Raw genomic sequence first — 22,584 nt, forward strand, 5'->3', positions numbered from 1 at the left:
AAGTGAAAAGAGCAAGCTGTATACAATTTTATGTTTTAAAAACGAACTCTGTGTGTGTGTGTGTGTGCACTGTGCGTGTGTCTCAATGTGCAGAAGACAATCTGGAAGGGCATTTATTAAACTCCTAGTGGAGGTTCTCCTTTGGGGAGATTACGGATTGCGAGAGCACAGAGGGAATGACAAGTGGTAAAGGGGGCTTTTAGTTATTTGATTTTTTTCAATATCTAACTCTGTATTGTTTGAATCTTTATTATTTTTACTACTTTAGGAGCAAACTAGAACTCCTCCTTCTCAAGAGAAATAAAAATATGAGAAAATATTGAGTAATTTTTAAGGTTTTATGTTGCAGAAGTGGAGAGTATAGCACAATGCAGCTTTTCAAGTGAATATTTTGATCAGAACCACGTGCAAAAATTTAAATTTTTATTAGCATTTAATATCTACACTTAGAAAATTTGTCTAAAATATTTTGGCTTACATAAAATACAATATTTTAAATTGAAAAAACAGACTACAAGTAAATAAAACTATGGAACTGAATTTTTATTTACACAGAAAAAACTAGCCCATGGTTATGGATCAAAACTACATTGTAGTATTCACAATCATAGCCATTTTTTTTTTAATTATGAGAGTTTACCTGGCTTAATCATACTGAACATAGTTAAAGTCTTTAATTATTCATCAAAACACGTAATGAGGCACGATCAAGAATTTTCTGGCTAGTATAATGTTGACAGCTAGACCTGGACGTCAAATGGACTCTCAAACTTGGTAGGTGGAGCACGAGCGGAGAGAACTCCTTCACCCTTACTCCTAACCCCCACATCTGGACCTCTCCTATCATTCCCAAGTTTTTGCTCAGGGAGAAAACTCAAAAGGCATTCATGGCTCCCAATTTTCTCTCCACCTCACATCCAATGCATCAGCAAGTCTTGTTGGCTCTCTCTTTACAATCCATCTGTAATCTGAACACTTCTCATTTCTTCCACCACTCCCACCCCAGCTCAAGCCACTAAAACTTCTCACCCAGAACACAGTAATGGTATCCTCCCTAATCTCCCTTCCTCCCTCTTTCCCCCATAAAATCAACTCTCCACTCAGCAGCCAAAGTCATCGTTTAAAAACATAAATCAAGTAATGCCACTCCTCTCAAAAGTCTTTACATTCTCAATACAAGCACTTCTTGCCAGGCTGCTCAAGGCCCTATAGGATCTGCGCCTACCTCCCTCACCTCTTCCCAGGCACTGTGCTCAGCTATACTAGCCTTTCCCCCTGCCTGTACCTGATCTTCTCTTCCTGGAAACATCTGCCCACAAAATTCTTCCGTGACTCACTGTGGGACCCACCCTCCAGGATGTCCTCTAATGGTTCCTGCCTCCTGATATTCATGCCTTTGTGTACTGCCCTCCTACACTGAATCCAGGCTGGCCTGTGTGACCAAACGAATCCAGAAGTGGTGGTATGTGACTTTTGAGGCTAGGTCCTAAAGGATTGCAGTTTCTACTTTGTTCTCTTGAATTGCAAACTTTGGGAGAAGCCAGTCCCTGTGCCATGAAAATACTCAGGTAGCCCTGTACAGTGGCCCTTGTAACGAAGAACCAACCTGCCAGCCATGAGGGTCAGCCACCTTGGAGGCATGTCCTCTAGCTCCCTTCAAGCCATCAGCAGCCCCAGCCAAAACCTCACAGCGACTTCACGAGAAATCCCAAAACAAACCACCCTACAGAGCCACTAGCAAACTACTGATCCACAGAAACTGAGGGATAATAAATGGTTACTTTATTAGGCCACTAAATTTGGGGGTGATCTGTTACGCAGGGATAGACGACACATTCACTCGCTCAGTTTATTCAGCTCTCTGCTCAAGCTATTCATTTAAAACTAACTTTCTTCCTTGGTTTCCTATCTAATAGTCAGCCAATCTCCCCATAAATCTCTATTTCTTGCCCTAGTTTGTTTCTCTTCATAGTACTTAGATTTAACCATTATTTTTATTTATTTATTTACTAATTTTCTTTCTCCCAGCTAGAATGCAAGCTCCATAGGGCAGGAATTTTTTCTCATTGCTTGCACTGACTCCTGAATGCCTACAAGATTGCCTCACACAGGGTGGTCATTCTACCTGTTTCTTATTATTCATTTGTAGAACGACAACTATTGTTTGTTCACAAACGTGTTGGGAACTGTGCTGAGCATTCTTATATTTAAAATAAAACATTTTTATTTTAATCCCCACAACAACTCTAAGGTGCAGAGGCATTCGCAGTGCACAGTGGAGGAGTCAGGCTTTGTGGAAGGTTCACAGCTAGTAAACGACAAAATCAAAACTCAGAGCCAGTTTGGCTGATCCAAATTTTGCTTTCAACTACTTTCCTATATTGAAAGATTAAATAATTTAAGATCATCCAAACTTGTGAAAGGATACATAAGATGCACAGTTTGCAAAATAGATGCGTTTTTTTTTTTTAAAGATTGGCACCTGAGCTAACAACTGTTGCCAATCTTCTTTTTTTTTTTCTGTTTTATCTTCCCAAACCTCCCCCAACATAGTTATATATCTTAGTTGCAGGCCCTTCTAGTTGTGGGATGTGGCTCACTTCCTCAACGTGGCCTGATGAGCAGTGCCATGTCTGCGCCCTGGATCTGGACCCTGGGCCGCCGCAGCAGAGCGTGCGAACTTAACCACTCAGCCATGGAGCCAGCCCCAAGAGATGCTTTTAAAACATTATTAGTCTGTCCAGGTGGGTGAGATGTGACGGGGTGGGGAACATTCCTAAAAAGTGAAAAGACTGCCTCAGGAGCTTAGTGCTGCAGAGTATTCAACAGCAGACCATAACTTAGCACCCTGAATACTGACAAAGGATCATGCTGTTCCTATGAAAGCAGGCTGACTCCAATTCCACGTCACTTGGGCTCCTGTCAGTGTTATGGGTTAACGGTAAAGCAGTGTTAATGAAGACTGGAGATCTTCAGACAGACACATTGGCTCTGTCTCCCTTAAAGAGCTTTCAGACTTGGCCATTTTATGTCCTTCTTTAGTCCTAATGTGCAGAGATTTAATGCCTGTATAAATCTGAGAGGTATTCTCTACTAAAGCTAAAGAATTCAAAGCTAAAGAAAATCAGTAATGTCTGTTGCCTACAACCAAGTAATATAGCTATATATTAACTTGCCTATTTTATATAGGTAAACAATATTTAAGATCCCAAGAATTATAGACTTACAAAATCTTTAAATTGAAAGAGATCTTAGAAATCACCCAGCTGAAATTCTTCCCAGAGTAATAACTTCTTCTACAATCCAGATTCTTCCAGGGACAAAACTTTCCTCATCTTTGATGGGAGAGCTTTCCACTGCTGAAGAGCGTGAACTTCATTAATCTCATCCACACTCATGGCCCTCTCTGAGTTTCTATACCTTGTACCATGTGTGTCTGGAGAACCTAAATTTGCTGTGCTGGACACACTGGATTTACTATTCTGGACATTAAACCTGCTGACTGGACCAGAGACTGCCATGCAACCAAAGGAAGCTATGTGAGTGATCAAACACCCCTGATATGTGTTGTCCTCAAACTATGTCCAATAAGGAAGCTCTGAATTTGGTGGCGGAAAACCCACTCTTCGAGGAGCAAGTACGAAGTACACCCAGCAAGGAAAGCTCAGTAGAGCCCAGGTGTATCCCATGGAACAAACTGGGCTGTTTGTTTCCATTCTCTAGAATATCCCAATCATGGAAACACTGAGTCAAAGATGACAGTAGGGGGCTGTGCGATGTCCTGCTGCTTGACTTCTCTGAATACACTTATACTAAACACCAATGGAAAAAAGGCTACCTGTGTGTCTCTGCCTTGCCAAAACAGCCTAACACTCTCATGCTGAGCTAGCTCTGTCTTCTACCTCTATCCAGCCATCCAAGTTCTGCCCTCTGGGATTCCAAATATCATATGACAGTCTTTTACATTTTCACTCAGGCCCTAAGTCTTCTCTCCTCCATGGAATAATGCTCAATTCCATCAATACCTCCAACAGACAGTTACTTTCCTGTAAGCTAGCAAATCCATCTTTCTCCTAAAGCATCCCCATCTGAACACTGCCCTCCAGACATGGTGTATGTAGGACATGGTGTATTGTTACTATCACCATCTTGTTCTGCGTACTAAGTTCCATAAACATTTTGAGCAATCCTGTCACACTATCTGCTTATACTAAGCTTGTAGTCAATTAAAACATCTATGCTGTTTTATGTAAGTCTGCCCAGTCTATACTAACACAATAGATTTTATAAATTTAAATACAAGTCTTTACATTATCTATGTTACGTTTATCTTTTGGACTTCAACTCTTTCACATCCTGTTTCTGTTACGCTTGATAGAAGATATTCCTCCTAACCCATAGTCAACTAGGAATTCAAACATGCTTGTTTTTTATCCAGGTTACTCATTAAAAAAGTGAATAGAATATGATCAAGAAAGGAAACCAATGCTATGACACCCAAGTTCTCCTCTAGTCCTCTTCTGAACTTGTTAGAGACATTGGCATAAAGTAGCTAAGGGAGCTGTAAGTCCACTCAAACAGTTAAAATCCAGTCTTCTTTTCCTTGTTTGATACAAAAATACAGGAAAATAACTGACCATGAAGTACAGTCATATATTCTCATAAATAATACTTACTGGTTCATTTCTAGAAGTTTATTGGAACCTGCGTGGCCAAGTGGATGGAGTATTTAATCACTTTTAATACCTTTTAAACACCTCTACTTTGGTCAAATAGGGTCATTCCCAGCTCTTAATTTGTTCTGATACAGCCATTAGAGCTATAGTGCCTTTCAGGAAAGAAATAAAGTAAGGGGAATCCTACTAGAGGTTAGATAACATGGAGGGAACTCCACACAGTTCTTACACAAAACTTTTGCCACCAGAGAACTTGTGAGAGAAATTATATGCAAGTAACTCTGGCCAATGGAGAGAGAGGTAAGTCTAAGGGATAAAGCCATGAAAGATTAAATCTGTCCATACCAAATATCAGAGTTCATACTATAGATATCAAATATCAGAGTTCATACTGTAGATACCAAATATCAGAGTTAACGGTTTATGGGAATGCCACATAAAACTTGGCAAAAGTTCAAGCCTCCTTAATACCTTTTAAGGAACAAAATAAATATTTACATTATATCTACTTTCTGGTAACATATATCTAAGAATATCACTTTGAAAGGGGAATAAAAAATATGCTAGAATGGGAAACAGTCATCACTTGACATAAGTAATTTAGGTAGATGAAACTCAATTTACTATAATTCCCTAAGAAAATAGACATATCCACATTTTTCATTGGCTTAAATCATTTTTTACCCGAACTCATTAAGAGAAGAATAATTTAATTTGAAAAGATCAGCCTTATTGACTGGTCCAGGAAACCCTTGGTACTTCCTAGGAGAATGAGACTGATGAAAAGGAAGCAGCACTTTGATATGAATTAGGGAATGAACGGACAGATTTATAGAGTTAAGTCTCAGGCTTGGTATACTTCATTTTTCAAAATAGAATCTTCAGTGTAATCAGAAATCAAAAGTATAGCTTTTGAGGACTCCATTGGTGTTAGTGTGGGCATACAATTCAGAGATCTATTTTTAATATTAATATCGATGTAAGTGATTGCAAGGCCCCAGGACAGCAACTACTTTTTTATGAAAATAAGATAACATAACAAATGTAGGCCTATTATAAAGAGTTAGTGTGGTATAGGGAAGGGAGCATGGAATTTGAATTGGTAAAGAATTTGGAGCCAGGAGAATGGAGCTCTTCTCCAGTTGTGACATTTCCTTATCTCTAAAATGGTGATAATAAAATACAACCCACAGTGTCATTATAAAAATCAAACAAAATAATGCATATAAAAAGGCATTTACAGTCAAGTGCTCTATAATGATGTTTTGGTCGATGACAGGATGCATATACAATGGTGGTCCCATAAGATTAGTACCCTGTAGCCTAGGTGTGTAGTAGGCTATACCATCTAGGTTTGTGTAAGTGCTCTATGACTCTATGATGTTCGTACAATGATGAAATTGCCTACCGACTCACCTCTCAGAATGTACCCCTGTCACTAAGTGGTGCATGACTGTACATAGCCTGGACGAGCATTAAATGTTTCTCCCAGTAGATAGGAAGCTCCTCAGAACTAGAACTAATCTTATCTTTTTTATCCTTTGTACCTAGCACAATCTCAGACTAAAGGACTTTGATAAATGTTCGTGAATAAATGCATGACCACCCAGAAATCACACACCAAAAAAAACGACAGTTCTGTTTGCATGCATAGTTGGGCAAAGTAAGGTTTATAATATGCAAATGTCAGCTTAAAAAAGTTTATGCTAAAGTATAAATAAATGAGCCAGATGTATATTTATAAATATGTTCATTCTATAAAATATACATACACACATATGCATATGATTTAACAGTTCAAATGTATTGTGTAAACAGAAAATATAAGTGAACTGTGATTTTTAAACGGAATCTATCACAACCAAAGCGCCTAAGAGTCACTGAAGTAAAAAACAAATTCCTGCTCTGGGCGGTCATCTAACTTAGAGAATTCACTGCAGTGTAGCTACTATGGGCAAATATTTGTTTCACATGATTACTCTTTAGCAAACCTTCCAGAATGCAGTTTGAATTTTATTTACAATTGTAAAAATCTTACTATCAAATTGTAAAAATCTTACCATCAAATTGTAAAACTCTTACTACCAAATCACTTACTATCAAATCACTTTGACAACTGGGGGCGGGGAGGAGCATACGGATTTTATAAATAAAAACTCTATGAAGAGAATTGAAGGAAGGTGAGTTACCTGGGTCTGTAGAGGGAATAACATAGGTGTTTTGTTTTGACTCTTTGGGCCTGAATGAATATTCTCATCCGAGGGTCAAAATACAGAACAGATGTGTAGGCTCTGAATGACCATCTCTCTGGAAAACTAGAAAAGAAAACAGAAAAGGCCACACTGCAGAAGATGCAACAATGAAATGCCTTTGAGAAGAAAAAATTAGACCACGAGCTTATGATGGTTACTACTAGCAGCTTCACTTCTTCTAAACCTAATGACACAACAAACACCAGCGAATCCTACAACACTCACAATACTTTACTGAGCAGACCTTTAAATACAAGGGCCCACATGAATAACTCACACTTTGATTAGAACTGAATTTTGGTTGGCAACTAACCAATTCTGAGTAGACTTGCATCGGCAACAGAAAATATACCTTCCATTAAAGCTGTTGGCCCAAAAGGACAAAATCCAGTCAAATAAACAAAATCATTCCCTGGCTCAAACATAACAAAAACAATCTAGGCCCATGTGGATAAAAAACATTTCCATAAAGTTATTGTAAACAGAGAAATACAATAAAAATGTTTCATTTGCTTTGAAAATTATGAACAAGAAACATAAAACTTCACTCTGTAAGTGCACCAGCCATGCATAAGAAGTAGTGCTCTTTATCTAGAGGGTCCCAGAAAAGGCTACTACGAAGGACTGTAAGGTCATCCAGAAAGCAGAGAGCAGTGAGCCCAGCATTTTTACAACCCTACCTCAGCCCAGAGGGAGACAAACAGGATGGAAAGGAAATACGGAGCTTGTCTAAGGGGGACTGCTCAATGGGGTGACACCATTGCCGGTTACTCCTGAGAAAGACAGAACGCCAAGGAATTGACAAAAATGAAGATGAAGGCCACAAGAAATCCAAGGATTTCCTGGTTGGTTATAAGTTCCTTTCTGGCAGGATCTGAAGCTCATTAAAAGCTCAGGGATTTCTTTTCATTTTTTTAAAAGAAATGCTTTTAAAGTAAGCCTTGAGTAGAACTTCCCAATACAAATTATGTGAAAGTATCTAGTCCATGGCTATTATTCCATAAATACTAACGCATTTTCAGTGTGACAAGAGACGCTGTCTGCATTAGGGTGTGGCGCTACACTAAGGTGGTTGACTGTTAGTAAAACCAGAGGCTGCACAGTCAGGGAAGTCCTCACCTTTAAAAGAAGAAAAAGTCACCTTGGGATACTATGAACAGTCCAATGACTTTTGCCATTATTCAAATCCTTTCTGGATCTCCTGATTTAAAATTGCTCTTATAGCTAGTAGCTCTTTCTTTTGACTCTCCTCAAAGCTAACACAGCTCCGTCATTTGAAGGTAAAAGTCAAAAGTAATTCAGGGCCAAGTTTGAGAATTTGAGAAATATGATGAGAGATCAAATTGGGTTAGACAAGTTTGGTTAAAAAATATATATTATACAAATACAAAATAAGGAGACTAACACATCTACCTTTTTTTTTTTATTGAGTTATTGATAGGTTACAATCTTGTGAAATTTCAGTTGTACATTAATGTTTGTCAGTCATGTTGTAGGTGCACCACTTCACCCTTTGTGCCTACCCCCCACCCCACTTTTCCCCTGGTATCCACTAAACTGTTCTTGGTCCATAGTTTTAAATTCCTCATATGAGTGGAGTCATACACAGATTATCTTTCTCTTGCTGGCTTATTTCACTTAACATAATTCTTTCAAGGTCCATCCATGTTATTGCAAATGGAATGATTTTGTTCTGTTTTGCAGCTGAGTAGTATTCCATTGTATATATGTACCACATCTTCTTTATCCATTCGTCTGTTGATGGGCACTTAGGTTGCTTCCACGTCTTGGCTATTGTAAGCAGTGCTGCAATAAACATTGGGGTGCACAGGACTTTTGGGATTGCTGACTTCAGGCTCTTTGGATAAATACCCAGTAGTGGGATGGCTGGATCGTATGGTAGTTCTATTTTTAGTTTTTTGAGGAATCTCCATACTGTTTTCCATAGTGGCTGCACCAGTTTGCATTCCCACCAGCAGTGTATGAGGGTCCCTTTTTCTCCGCAACCTCTCCAACATTTGTTGCTATTAGTTTTAGATATTTTTGTCATTCTAACGGGTGTAAGGTGATATCTTAGTGTAGTTTTGATTTGCATTTCCCTGATGATCAGCGATGATGAGCATCTTTTCATGTGCCTATTGGCCATCAGTATATCTTCTTTGGAGAAATGTCTGTTCATGTCTCCAGCCCATTTTTTGATTGGGTTGTTTGATGTTTTGTGATTGAGTTGCGAGAGTTCTTTATATATTAAGGATATTAAGCCTTTGTCAGATATATGACTTGCAAATATTTTTTCCCAGTTAGTGGGTTGTTTTTTTGTTTCAATCCTGTTTTCATTTGCCTTGAAGAAGCTCTTTAGTCTGATGAAGTCCCATTTGTTTATTCTTTCTATTGTTTCCCTTCTCTGAGAAGGCATGGTGTCCGAAAAGATCCTTTTAATACTGATGTCAAAGAGTAACACACCTACCTTTTGATAGCTCATTTTTGTTTTTACTCATTCAATAAATATTTATAGGTAAATATTCATAGCACGTGTGCTGGAGATCCTCAAGACCTCTGTGTTAGGAGACTTTCTGGCAGGTCATGGGACTTAGCATAAAATTGCACTTAAGGCTAAGATTTATCACAGCGATGTAGTAAGGATATACAGTGGTTCATAAGGGGAAAAGTCACATGGGGTCTAGAGGGATCCATGTGCAGCTTTCTCATGTTCTCTTCCTCTCATGAAGGGTCACACAGAGGCACACTCTTCCTCCAGCTATCAAAATGCAGTAACATGTGTGTGATGCTTCTGCCCAGGGAAGCCCACTAGAGACTCAGCACCGAAGGTTTTTACTGGGGGCTGGTCACACAGGGACCCCTGCCTAGCATGTATCAAAATTCCAGAGTCCCAGAAAGAAAGTAGGTTTTCAGCATAAACCATATTGCTTGCATAGTGTAGACATAGCGACCCACCCTTATTTGTCATGGAAAGTTTTAAATCAGTGTAGGGAACTGTTTACCCACCAAGGTTTCAGAAGCCAGCCAAGGACCAACCTTGCAAGTAAGACTTTCTGTGGGCGGAAGCCTTCTATGTTAACCCTTTTCTACACACATGCCCCTTTTAAAAGTTCCTATTTGTGACAAAAAGCATGGCAATACCTCTTATGCTATTGTGATGTCTGTCATAGGAAGAAAATAAAGGCAGCTAGATATAAAAATCTACATATAAAATGGGCCACCCAATGTAACCTTTGAACTTCCTTACATGACGCAGAAGGTCCTTCATGACCTGGCCCCCACTTAACTCTCCAGCCTTGTCTTTTGCCAGCTTCAGTCTAGCCAGCTTCAGCTAGCCACTCTCAGTTCTCGAGATATGGGGTCATGCTTTCTTCTCCGCATGCCCTGGCACATTCAATTCCTTGGCCATTTTCAGTTAGCTCCTCTTGACCCCTCAGGGTGCAACTTGAGATCTTACCTCCCCTTGAAGCCTTCCCTCACTCCCCAAGATTGGGTGAATCACTCCCCTCTGTGTTCCCCCTCTCCTTCTGTGTCTTCCCGTCACAGCAGTTGCCACGTACTGGTGACACTGCTTGCTTATTTATCTGCTATCCCCATCATGCTGTATACTCCATGAGGCTAGCATCCTCATCAATAAATATTTGCTAAATAAACGATAATTACTCAGGACTTCCTTGGCCTAATTTAGAATGAACAACAGGGGGTTCCCTATATAAGACAGACTTTTTAATGATTGTTAATCTTCAGTGATGATGCTATCAGTCTTTATAAATAAAGGCATTCACTTGGGAAACTGAAATGCAAATGTATAAGTAATCAGAGTATCTTCAAAAGATCTAAGAAAAAAATACTGCTACTCTCCATCCATCAGGAACTGCTTCACGTATCTTTTTCAAGAGGTGTTCTTCTCTTGTTTGTTCCTAAACATCTTTCTTTTGTCTTAAACTTTGCCAGAAGGGTCTATATCTCTCTTTCTCTCTATCTCTCTTTCTCACTTTCTATTCAACCGACTATATTAAACTAAAGAAAGGAAGAGAGAGCAAACCCTCCAACACACACACACACACACACATCCCAGACACATACAGAGTCACATGACAGACACAAGGAAAGAAGAGAGTATTTTAAGGCAGAAACTGGTTTGATAGGCTGTGGAATATAATAGGAAGAGATGTAGTAGTCCATTTGTTTGTCCTCTGCTCAGCAATGAGTATTCACAAAAAGTCTCTAATGCCGCCACCAGCTGTGGCTGTGGCCTCTTTCTTCTCTCAGTCTATCCACATTGCTCTGCTGCTGTTTTAAGTGTTGCTCCACATGCAGCCAATCAAAGGTGGAGTGGCGTGTTGCGGTCACCAAACTGTGTTAAGGATAGGAGAGGGACCAGAGAGAGGGGTCTCATGGCCAGTGTCACAGCTCCTTTATCTACCAGTTCAGATTCCCTGTGGCTGGAGTCTGAAAATGCAAACTTTTTAAGGCTACCCAGGTGATTCCTTTAATTCTGCCAGTTTGGAGAACCATTGCCTGGTAGACCTAGCGGCCAGGGTGGTATGCAAGGCAGGCTGCCTGAACGAGACGAGAACAATCTCCCACACGTGCTTGGACCTAGGACACCCTCTACATTTATCCCCACCGGGGACACAGACGACAGACTCCCACCCAGCCCAACCACTGAGCTACCCTTAGAAAGTCCGTGGTGGGGAAAATGACTCTACTCTCTAGGCCCTAGACTATGCTAGACTCCTTTTGGAATATCTCAGAAGTGCCATACAGAAAATACTGTATATTATAACCAAAATTACTTTCTAAATTTATTGCTAAAGTCCCTATAAACTCTTGGAAGATTTCTTGAAGTTGAAATTAATAAGGCCTATATTACCTTGAATATAAAGAAGCGCATAAAAATTTTTAACTAGTTTAAATTCTGAACTGTGAAGGGTCTAACCAAATTTAATCTTGGGTAGATTATACCTAAGAGAAATGTCAACTCAGAGAGGTAATTTAAAAGAAAGTTATAAGCTACGCAAAGCAATGAAAGTGCTTCTGTCAAAACCACGGCATGGCGAGCAGCACATGATAACAATTTGAAGCTGTAAATTTTGATGTGTTCCCAGACAGCTCAGTTAAGACATAAACTAGAGACATTATGGAATGCTGCCCAATGACTATCAATTTAGAAACACACTGGCAATGTGGCATCCAATTTCAAAACATTACTTAGCACAAAATTTGAACTCCATTACTCTGTATTATATCATAGCTCTCAGAGCTTGTTTTGTGGATGGGTTCCTCTAGCTGCCTGAGATCCTGAGGCATGATGGATCCCAGGGGCGTGCCAGGCCCCTTTGATGACAGCCAATTCCATGACATGCTTTTTTACTAGAGGTTGTGCTTTCTTCCATTTTCTCATAAAGTTCAACATGTAAAATATTTATAACATTCAGAAGATAATAAGTCACTAAAAGCAACATGGACACAAGGAACTCACACACATAACAGACCAGGTGACATGGTCACATGGTCCTGACCTTCAAAAAGGGAATGAGGAAAAACGCTATAGGAATGATCAAGCCTTCACAGTTTGGAACTCAAAAGAGATTTCAAAGCTAAAAGAAGCACTTCACAAAATTTCCTACAACTCCCTCTCTTACCCTAATAAAGATCCCTGATGATCTTCAGGGATGGAGGACGGAAGAACCCACTACTGAGAGTGCCAGCACCTTCCGATGAAACTTTTTGCAACATCCCTAGAAAATTCCCTAGACATTGGCATTTAATTCAGTTTACTTGAATACAATTCATGTTTTGCTTGCTATGTACCAGACACTGAGTTCATTTCCAGAGCATTATAGTAAACGCTAGAAAGAAGTGTTGTAGGGAAAAGTAGAATGGAGGGAGCTGAAAAGCACCGAGAACTTTAGGTGTCAGGTACTGTGACTATTCTGTCTCCACAGCATTCATAGCAAGCAGATGATATCACAGCCTCACTTTACAGATGAGAACACTGAAGTTCAAAGACTCTGAATAACTTATTACAGAATGAAAGCTCTCCCGACACAATTCAAGCTGCTTGAGGGCAGAGGTACTTGTCTGTTTTCTTCCCTGATATATCCCAGCTCCCACAACGGGGCCTGAGACTTAATAACTATCCACTGAATGAGTGAATGTAAAAGGAATCTATCTACAGTCAGACAGATACTCAGTGGAAGAACAAGGACTTGAGACCAGCTCTAAGAAACTACAAAGTCCACTCTTTTTATAATGTGCCACCCTGCCTCCAAGGTCCATTGGTTTGAAGCCCTGTGCTGCAATGGGACTTGGAGTGGTGAGTGTTAGAAGATGGACTCAGGCAGCCCCAGCCTCCACACACCCCACCTGCCTATAAGCCTGAGGTTCTGATTCCTTCAACTTAACCCACAGAACTGGATTCAAGGATCTGGTGTCCACGCTTCCTAGTTCTGTATGTACCTACAGTATACACAGAATAAATTATATGGCATTAGAGTGCAAATGGCCCCAAGCCATTCAATTAACCTGAATGTCTCTGCTGACAGACCATGCCATTATGTAAAGGAATATTTTTTAAAAAATCAAAGGCATAGATAGAATAGAATCAGGTTGGCAGACTAAGAACACATCTCAGTCTCCTGCTGAAACCCCAGGAAGAAGAGTAGGGAGGCCTGTGTGCCTAGAGAGGAATGAGAAAAGGGGAAAGGAGGTCAGAGAGACAATAGGTGATTATATAATGCAGGATGCCACAGAATATTATACAGACTCTGGCTTTTTCTCCAAGTGAAATGGGAAGTCATTGGAGAATTCTGTACGGACAGTTTTTAAAATACTGCTCTGGCTGCTACTGCTCTGGGCCAGGAGTGGAACAGTTTTTAGAGAGACAAGGGTGGAAGCAAGGAGATCAGGGACCAGTAAGAAGACCTCCGCAGTAACCCCGGTGAGACACGGTGGTGGCTTGGACCAGGATCATAGCAGTAGAGGAGATGACAGGTGGTGGGTCTGAATCTATTTGAAGGCAGAGCCAATATGAACAACTAAGTTGGAAGACTCCTCCAATTGCTGAGTATGAAGAATTACAAAAAGACAAGACCCACAAATAGACATGTGGTGGGAATTAATAAACATTAAAAAAATCCCTAAAGCCATCCAATAGAAAAAGTGAGTAATTTACAAAAATTCAATAATCATATCTGCATCAGACTTCTCATTAAAAACAAGAATTCAAGAAGTCAAATGAGCAATATGCTCTGAGGGAAGCCATTTTCAAACCAATATTTCTTTATTCATGTAAACAAATACTGAGGTGGAAGAGAAAAATAAAGACACTTTTAAGGATACAAAGCTTCCGAAAATTTACCTCCAACTGACTCTGAAATAATTATTAGGGAATATAGTCCAGCAAATGAACTAAAAAATAAATGAAGAAGATATGGGATGGAAAACAGTGTGCTAAGCAAAGAAAATAATAAATCTTACAACTTAGTCTAAATAATTATTTATGCAGGGTATGATAAAATATTGTAAAAATTTGTAAAAAAAATACTAGATAAAATAATCAAAAAAAAGTGGAACTGGTAAGGAAGAGAAATAAAAGCATACTAAGGCCCTGACTTACTTGTGATATGATACAGATGCTAACTAAGTCTGCACTTTGACAAGAAAGCTATAAGTTTAGATATGTTTATTTAAAATGTAAAGGTGATCCACTGAAAGAAAAAAGTGAAACAATTTTCAACTATTGGAATAAAAATCATGAACCTTTCTCCTTGGAAAAAACAATCACAACTCAAACAATCTCACAAATGAGGAGAAAGGAAAAATAAAGCAGAACAAAATAAAACAAAAACCAAATAAGTGCAGGCAAATAACCAAAGAAGCAAAGTAAATACAAAACATAAAATAAGAAGGCAGAGTAAGTCCAACCACAGTAGATGTCATAATAATATGAACCAAACAAATTTCCTATTAAAAGATAAAAGCACTTTGAGTCAAAAATCTAGTTATAGGTCATTTACAAGAGGCAAACCAAAACAGCACTGTTGAAAATAAAGCAGTGGCAAAATATATAGTAAAAAAAGTTAACTAAAAGAAAGAAAACATAGGTTAATGTTAGACAAAAATAGAAACAAAGTTGGGGCTGGCTGGGTGGCATTGTGGTTAAGTTCATGCACTCCGCTTTGGCAACCCAGGGTTCACGGGTTCAGATCCCGGGTGTAGACCTACACACTGCTCATCAAGCAATGCTGTGGCAGTGTCCCACATACAAAGTGGAGGAAAACTGGCACAGATGTTGGCTCAGGACCAATCTTCCTCACCAAAAAAGAAAGAAAGAAAGAAAGAAAGAAAGAAAGAAAGAAAGAAAGAAAGTTATTGGAAAGGATTAACTGCAACATAGAAGGATATTTTATATTAACAAAAGGTTCACTTAAACAAAACGATATATGTGCCGGAAGTCTAACAACTCATAAACATATACAGCAAAGACTAGTAGAGGGGGCCAGGCCGGTGGCACAGTGGTTAAGTTCGCACATTTCGCTTCTTGGCGGCCTGGGGTTCACCAGTTTGGATCCTGGGTGCGGACACGGCACCGCTTGGCATGCCATGCTGTGGTAGGCATCCCACATATAAAGTAGAGGAAGACGGGCACAGATGTTAGTTCAGGGCCAGTCCTCCTCAGCAAAAAGAGGAGGATTGTCAGTAGTTAGCTCAAGGCTAATCTTCCTCAAAAAAAAAAAAAAGAAAAACTAGTAGAAACATGGACATATCCACAGGCAGTGTAAGAGATTCTAACATACTGCTATCAGAAATTGAGGCATCAAGGGTGAAAAAAGATATGGAATATTTGAATAACTTAATTAAAAGCTTGATGTAATAGAATTTGTCCTTATCAGAGATGCACATTTTTTCCAATGTTTAAAAGATTAGACCACAAGAAAAGCTCAACAGATTTCAAAGAGAAGACATAATAAAAGCTACATTCTCTGATCACTATAAAATAAAATTAGAATAATAATAAAAGGATATTTGACACCTCCCCCAAAAAACCTATATACTTGTAGATTTTTAAAATACCTTTTAAAATTAATTCTTGAGCTAAAGAGGAAATAAAAATGGAATTTATAAACTATTTATAAATAAACAACAATGATAATTCTACATTTTGAAACCTGTAGAATATAACCATAATGCAGGGGGTAAATAAGAGCCTCAATAGTTTAGATTAGAAAATGAGACTGAAAGTAAAATAAAATATACACCTCAAGGAAGTAGAAAAAGTGAAATAAAACCAATCAAAAGAAGTTAGAAGAAAATAAAAGAATATATAATTAATACAAACCCAGTGGACTTAATAAAAAGAATCCAAAATTGTTTTATTTTTAAAGACAGTTGTAACAATCAAACTTCTTTGGCCGAGAAAAAAAGAGACAGCATAAACACATGATAAAATAATCAAAAATGGACACAACTATACAACTGGAGGAAAATAGGAATTTTATAAGAATATTTTATGTAAAATTCTATAGCAGCAAATTCGCAAATCTAAATAAAATGAATGTTTGTATAATTATAAATTATAAATTTATACATGACAAATTTTGCCCAAGAATTAAAAAATCTAAACAGATTAATCGTTACAGCACAAATGAAAAGTAATGAAAGTGGAAAGGAAGTAATAAGACCACAGATTTTTCAGGGAAGTTCTACCAAAGCTTTAGGCAAAAAAAAGACTCATTTTCTATAAACTCTTTCAAATAAAAAAAAAAAGAGGTGAAAACTTCCTAACTCATTCTACCATAACCTACATACCAATACTAAAAAAGGCAAGGATAATAAAAGCTAAATATAGCCAGTCTCATGCGTAAACACAAAGGTGAAAAATATTAAATAAAATACTAGCAAAATTAACACAGTGAATAATACATCATGAATTACTTGGGGTTGTTTGAGAAATACAAGGATGGTTCAACACAATAAATTATTATAATCATATACTATTTTAATAGATTAAAGGAGAAAAACAAAACTAAATCACCTCAACAAATGTCAAAAAGCATTCATTAAAATTTAACACCAATTTCCTGATGTGAAAAATAAATAAAAGGCACTCAGTAAACTAGAAATAAAATGACTTCCTCAGTTTAACAAAAGGAATTGATTAAAAGAAATAATAACTAGAGCAAATACTACACCTAATGGTCAAACATAAAAGAATTCCATTAAGACAAAAACAAAACAAAAATGTATGCTATTATTATCACTTCTATTTAACTAGTTAAAACAAGAAATTAGAAATAAAAAGTATGAGTAACAGAAATGAAGACACAAAACCATCACTAATTGCAAGTAAAAACTATATAGAAAATCTAACTGAAAACTGTCAGAAGTATTCAGTAAACGGTGAGATATAAAATTAACAGGAAAAGCCAATGGCTTTCCTATCTGTATACTAATGAAAAAATAATTATAAACAGCAATGGAGAAAATAATCTCATTTGAATGCCAAGAAGAGTCATAAAATACCTATGAATAAACCTAACAAGAAATGTAAGACCTATATGAAGAAATAGTAACAGCTAACAATTATTGCATACAAACTATGTGGTAGGTAGTGTTCTAAGCACTTTTCACATCATAGATCACAATCTTCACAATGACTCTGTGATATACTACTATTATTATTATTACTATTTTCAGATGACTAAATCAAGGCTCTGTGAGGTTAACTAACTTCCTCATAATAACACATCTTGTGGAACTATAAATTGAACTCAGACAGTCTAACTACCAAAGCCTTGTTCTTACTTAATATGATATACTATGATGTTGCAAAACTCCACTCAACTATGTAAAAGAAGATTGGAATAAGAATCCAAACAGTGACGTCAGCATCATGGCAGAATGAGCTATTCCTGTAGCTTCTCCTCACTAAGATACAACCAAAAGGACATTCACTAGACAACAGAGGACACCCACACGACACAACAGGACGTCTGAGAGACCCATGCAGCCAGATATCTGAAGGTGGGGGTGCTGGCTCCTCAGAAAGTAGTGGAAGGAGGTAAGAAGATCTCCTTCTCCTCACCAGCAGCAGCAATCTGCAGAATGGGACCTCATGCAGCAGCCAGCACGTGACCCTGGGAGGAGACAGAGGAGTAGGCAGGCCTCTGCAGGAATGCTTTCGCTTTCAGAGCTATACCCCTGCCCACACGAATGCTCCACACTGGAGAAGCTAGGCCACTGTGTGGGTGCACCCACCAAGACCAGCAGCCCACATGGGCTACCAGAGAGTGCAGAGCAGGTGCATGCACACAAGAAAGCACCCCTCCACTCCCCCAAGTGGCACACCAGCTCAGCTAGTCGGTCATAGCAGCAGACCTGCACCAGAGCACCTGGGCCTGCATGAGGGACCTGCCAAGCAGTGGCAGCCAGCAAACGCAGATGAGCTCTACTGGCACAACCTCCAGCAAATGGGCACAAGTTCCAGCAGATGCAGCAGGTTCAGAAAAGACATCTTCTGCCTCCCTCAGTGGTGACAGGTGGAATCTGCGACCACACTACCACTACATGCAGGCAAAACTCTACTTCATCAAACACCATGAAGAAATACACTAACGCTGCAGACCAGAAGAAAAATGACAAGACAAAACCAATCCTGAAGACACAGAAATTTACAATTTAAATGACAAAGAATTCAAAATAGTTATAAAGAAACTCAATGAATTACAAGAAAACTCAGAAAGACAATTCAATGAACTCAGGAATAAAATTAATGAGCATAAGGAGTTCTTCACAAAGAAGACTGAAACTCTAAAGAAAAAAAAACAGAAACGCTGGATATGAAAAACACAATGAATGAGATAAAAAGCAATGTAGAATCCTTAAAAAACAGAGCTGACATTAAGGAGGACAGAATTAGCACTATAGAGAACAAAAATATGGACAACCTTCAGGTGGAGGAGAAGAGAAAACTAAGACCAAAAAAAAAATGAAGAAACTCTCCAAGAAATATCCAGCTCAATTAGGCAATGCAGCATAAAGACTATAGATATTCCAGAGGGAGAAAGGAGCCGAGAGCTTATTCAAAGAAATAATAGCTAAGAACTTCCCAAACCTGGGGAATAAACTGGAATTACAAGTACATAAAGCTAACAGAACTCTTGATTACATCAATGCAAAAAGACCTCTCCAAGGCATATATTAGTAAAACAGGCAAAAGTCAACAACAAAGAAAACATATTAAGGGCAGCAAGGCAGAAGAGAATAATCTACAAAGGAATTCATATCGGGCTTTCAGTGGACTTCTCAGTAGAAACCTTACAGGCCAGGAGAGAGTGGAATGATATATTCAAAATTCTGAAAGAAAAAAGTTTCAGCCAAGAACACTCTATCCAGTGAAACTATCCTTCTGATATGATGGAGAAGTAAAAACTTTCCTAGTAAACAAAAGCTGCGGGAGTTCATTGCCACAAGACCCCTTGTACAAAAGATGATTAAGAATGCCCTCATATCTGAAACTAAAAGGAAAATATTTACAAAGCCTTGAGCAAGGATATAAATAGACAAAATCAGAAAATTGCAGCTCTCTATCAGAACAGGTTAACAAACACTTAATTGTAACATTAAAGATAAAAGGAAGGAAAGCATGAAAAATAACTATAAATACTTTATTTTAATCACAAACTCACAACACCAAATGGAATAATTTGTGACAATGATAACTTAGAAAGGGAAGAGGAAAGAGAGGGAAGCTGATTAGGCTAATGGAGATAAGAGGTTATCAGAAAATTGAATATCTCATCTATGAGCTCTTTTATACAAACCTCATGGTAATCACTAAACAAAAAATCAGAACAGAGACACAAATGATAAATAAAGAGACAACCATCATAGAAAATCAACAAACTGAAATGGAAGTCAGAAACACATAGGAAGAGAAACAAGGGAAATACAGAACAACCAGAAAACAAGAGATAAAATGGCAGTATTAAGCCCTCACATATCAATAATCACCCTAAATGTAACTGGAATGATTCTCTAATCAAAAGACACACAGTGGTTTGGCAGATTAAAAAACAGTACCCAACAATATGCTGCCTCCAGGGAACACATCTCAGCTCTGAAGACAAACACAGGCTCAGAGTGAGAGATGGAAGATGATACTCCAAGCAAATGGCAAACAAAAGAAAGTATGTGTTGCCATACTTATATCAAAGCAGACTTCAAGATAAAAAAGACAATGAGAGACAAAGAGGGGCAGTATATAATGATAAAGGGGCCATTCCATCAAGAGGATCTAACACTTATCAAGATATGTTCACCTAACACAGGAGCACCAAACTACATAAAGCAACTATTAACAGATCTAAAAGGAGAGATTAACAGCAACACAATAATAGTAGGGACCTCAACACCCCACTTACATCAATGGATAGATCATCAAGAAAGAAAGTCAACAATGTAATAATGGAATTAAATGAAAAACTAGACAAGGTGGACTTAATAGATATATATAGAACATTCCATCCAAAAATGGCAGAATACACCTTCTTCTCAAGTGCACATGGAACATTCTCAAAAGTAGATCATATGTTGGGAAACAAGGCCTCAATAAATTTAAGAAGACTGACATCACATCAAGCATCTTTTGTGACCTTAATGCTATGAAACCAGATATCAACTACAAGAAAAAAGCTGGGAGAGTCAGAAATATGTGGAGACTAAACAACATTCTATTGAAAAACCACTGGACCAAGGGAGAAAACAAAGGAGAAATCAAAAAATACCTGGATAAAAATGAAAATCAAAATACACCATACCAACTCTTAAGGGATGCAGAAAAAGTGGTTCTAAGAGGGAAATTCATAGCAATTTAGGCCCACCTCAACAAACAAGAAAAATCTCAAATAAGTAATCTTAAACTATAATTGACAGAACTAGAAAAAGGAGAACAAACAAAGCCAAATTCAGCAGAAGGAAGGAAATAATAAAAATTAGAGCAGAAATAAATGAAATAGAACCAACAACAACAACAAAAAAACAGTAGAAGGGATCAATGAAACTAAGAGCTGGTTCTTTGAGAAGATAAAAATGACAAACCCTTAACCAGACTCACTAAGAAAAAAGAGAGAATGTTCAAATAAATAAAATTAGAAATGAAAGAGGAAAAATAGCAATGGATACCAGAGAAATACAAAGCATTATAAGAGAATACTATGAAAAACTATATACCAACAAACTGGATAACCTAGAAAAAATGGATAATTCTTAATCTCATACAACCACCCAAAACTGAAGCCAGAAGAAATAGAGACTCCAAATAGACCAATCAAAAGTAAAGAGATTGAAATAGTAATTAAAACCTCCCAAAAGACAAAAGTCCAGGACCAGCTGGCTCCTCTGGAGAATTCTACCAAACATTCAAAGAAGATTTAATACCTATCCTTATAAACTATTTCAAATACTGAAGAAGATGGAATGCTTCCTAACTCATTCTATGAGGCCAACATTACCCTGATAGCAAAACCAGACAAGGACAACACAAAGAAGGAAAACTACAGGCCAATATTGCTGCCGAACACTGACGCAAAAGTCCTCAACAAAATATTGGCAAACAAATACAGCAATACATTAAAAGGATCATGCACCATGATCAAGTGGGATTTATACCAGGGATGCAGGGATGGTTCAACATCTGCAAATCAATTAATGTGAGACATCAAATTAACAAAATGAGGAATAAAAATTGCATGATCATCTCAACAGATGCAGAGAAAGCATCTGACAAGATGCAACATCCATTTATGATAAAAAAAAAAACTCTCAATAAAATGATTTTAGGACCTCAACATAATACAGGCCATATGTGACAAACCCACAGCCAAAATCAACTCAATGGTGAAAAACTGAAAGCCATTCCCCTGAGAACAGGAACAATACAAGGGAGCCCACTCTCACCACTCTTACTCAGCATAGTACTAGAGGTTTTGGCCAGAGCAATTAGGGAAGAAAAAGAAATAAAAGCTATGAAAATTAGAAGAGAAGTGAAACTCTTTTTATTTGCAGATGACATGATTCTATATACAGAAAACCCTAAAGAATACATCGGAAAACTATTAGAAATAATCAACAACTACAGCAAAGTTGCAAGTACAAAATCAACTTCCAAAAATCAGTTGCACTTCTACACTCTAATAACGAACTAGCAGAAAGAAAGCTCAAGAATACAATCCCATTTACAATCCCAAGAAAAAGAACAAAATAGCTGGGAACAAATTTAACCAAGGAGGTGAAAGACCCATACAATGAAAACTACAAGACATTACTGAAAGAAATCAAAGATGACATAAAGAAATGGAAAGATATTCCATGCACATGGGTTGGAAGAATAAACAGTTAAAATGTCCACATTACCTAAAGCAATGTACAGATTCAATGCAATTCCAATCAGAACCCCAGTGACATTCTTCACGGAAATAGAACAAAGAATCCTAAAATTTATAGGCAACAACAAAAACCCTGAATAGTAAAGGCAATCCTGAGAAAAAAGAACAAAGCTGGAGGCATCACAATCTCTGACTTCAAAACATACTACAAAGCTATAGTAACCAAAACAGCATGGTAGTGGCACAAAACAGACATGCAGATCA

General features: G+C 38.0%; 1 protein-coding gene across 1 annotated transcript in view; it reads right to left on the reverse strand.

Annotated features, from left to right (window-relative positions):
- Window positions 1-22,584, reverse strand: part of MORC1 (MORC family CW-type zinc finger 1) — a 164,215-nt gene that overhangs the window by 108,138 nt on the left and 33,493 nt on the right. Inside the window, exon 9 of the mRNA XM_046658774.1 lies at window positions 6,866-6,991. Coding sequence (XP_046514730.1) covers window positions 6,866-6,991 — 126 coding nt within the window. The remainder of the gene's footprint in view (window positions 1-6,865; window positions 6,992-22,584) is intronic.

Source organism: Equus quagga, chromosome 4 (assembly GCF_021613505.1).
Source record: "Equus quagga isolate Etosha38 chromosome 4, UCLA_HA_Equagga_1.0, whole genome shotgun sequence".
Lineage (NCBI taxonomy): Eukaryota > Metazoa > Chordata > Mammalia > Perissodactyla > Equidae > Equus > Equus quagga.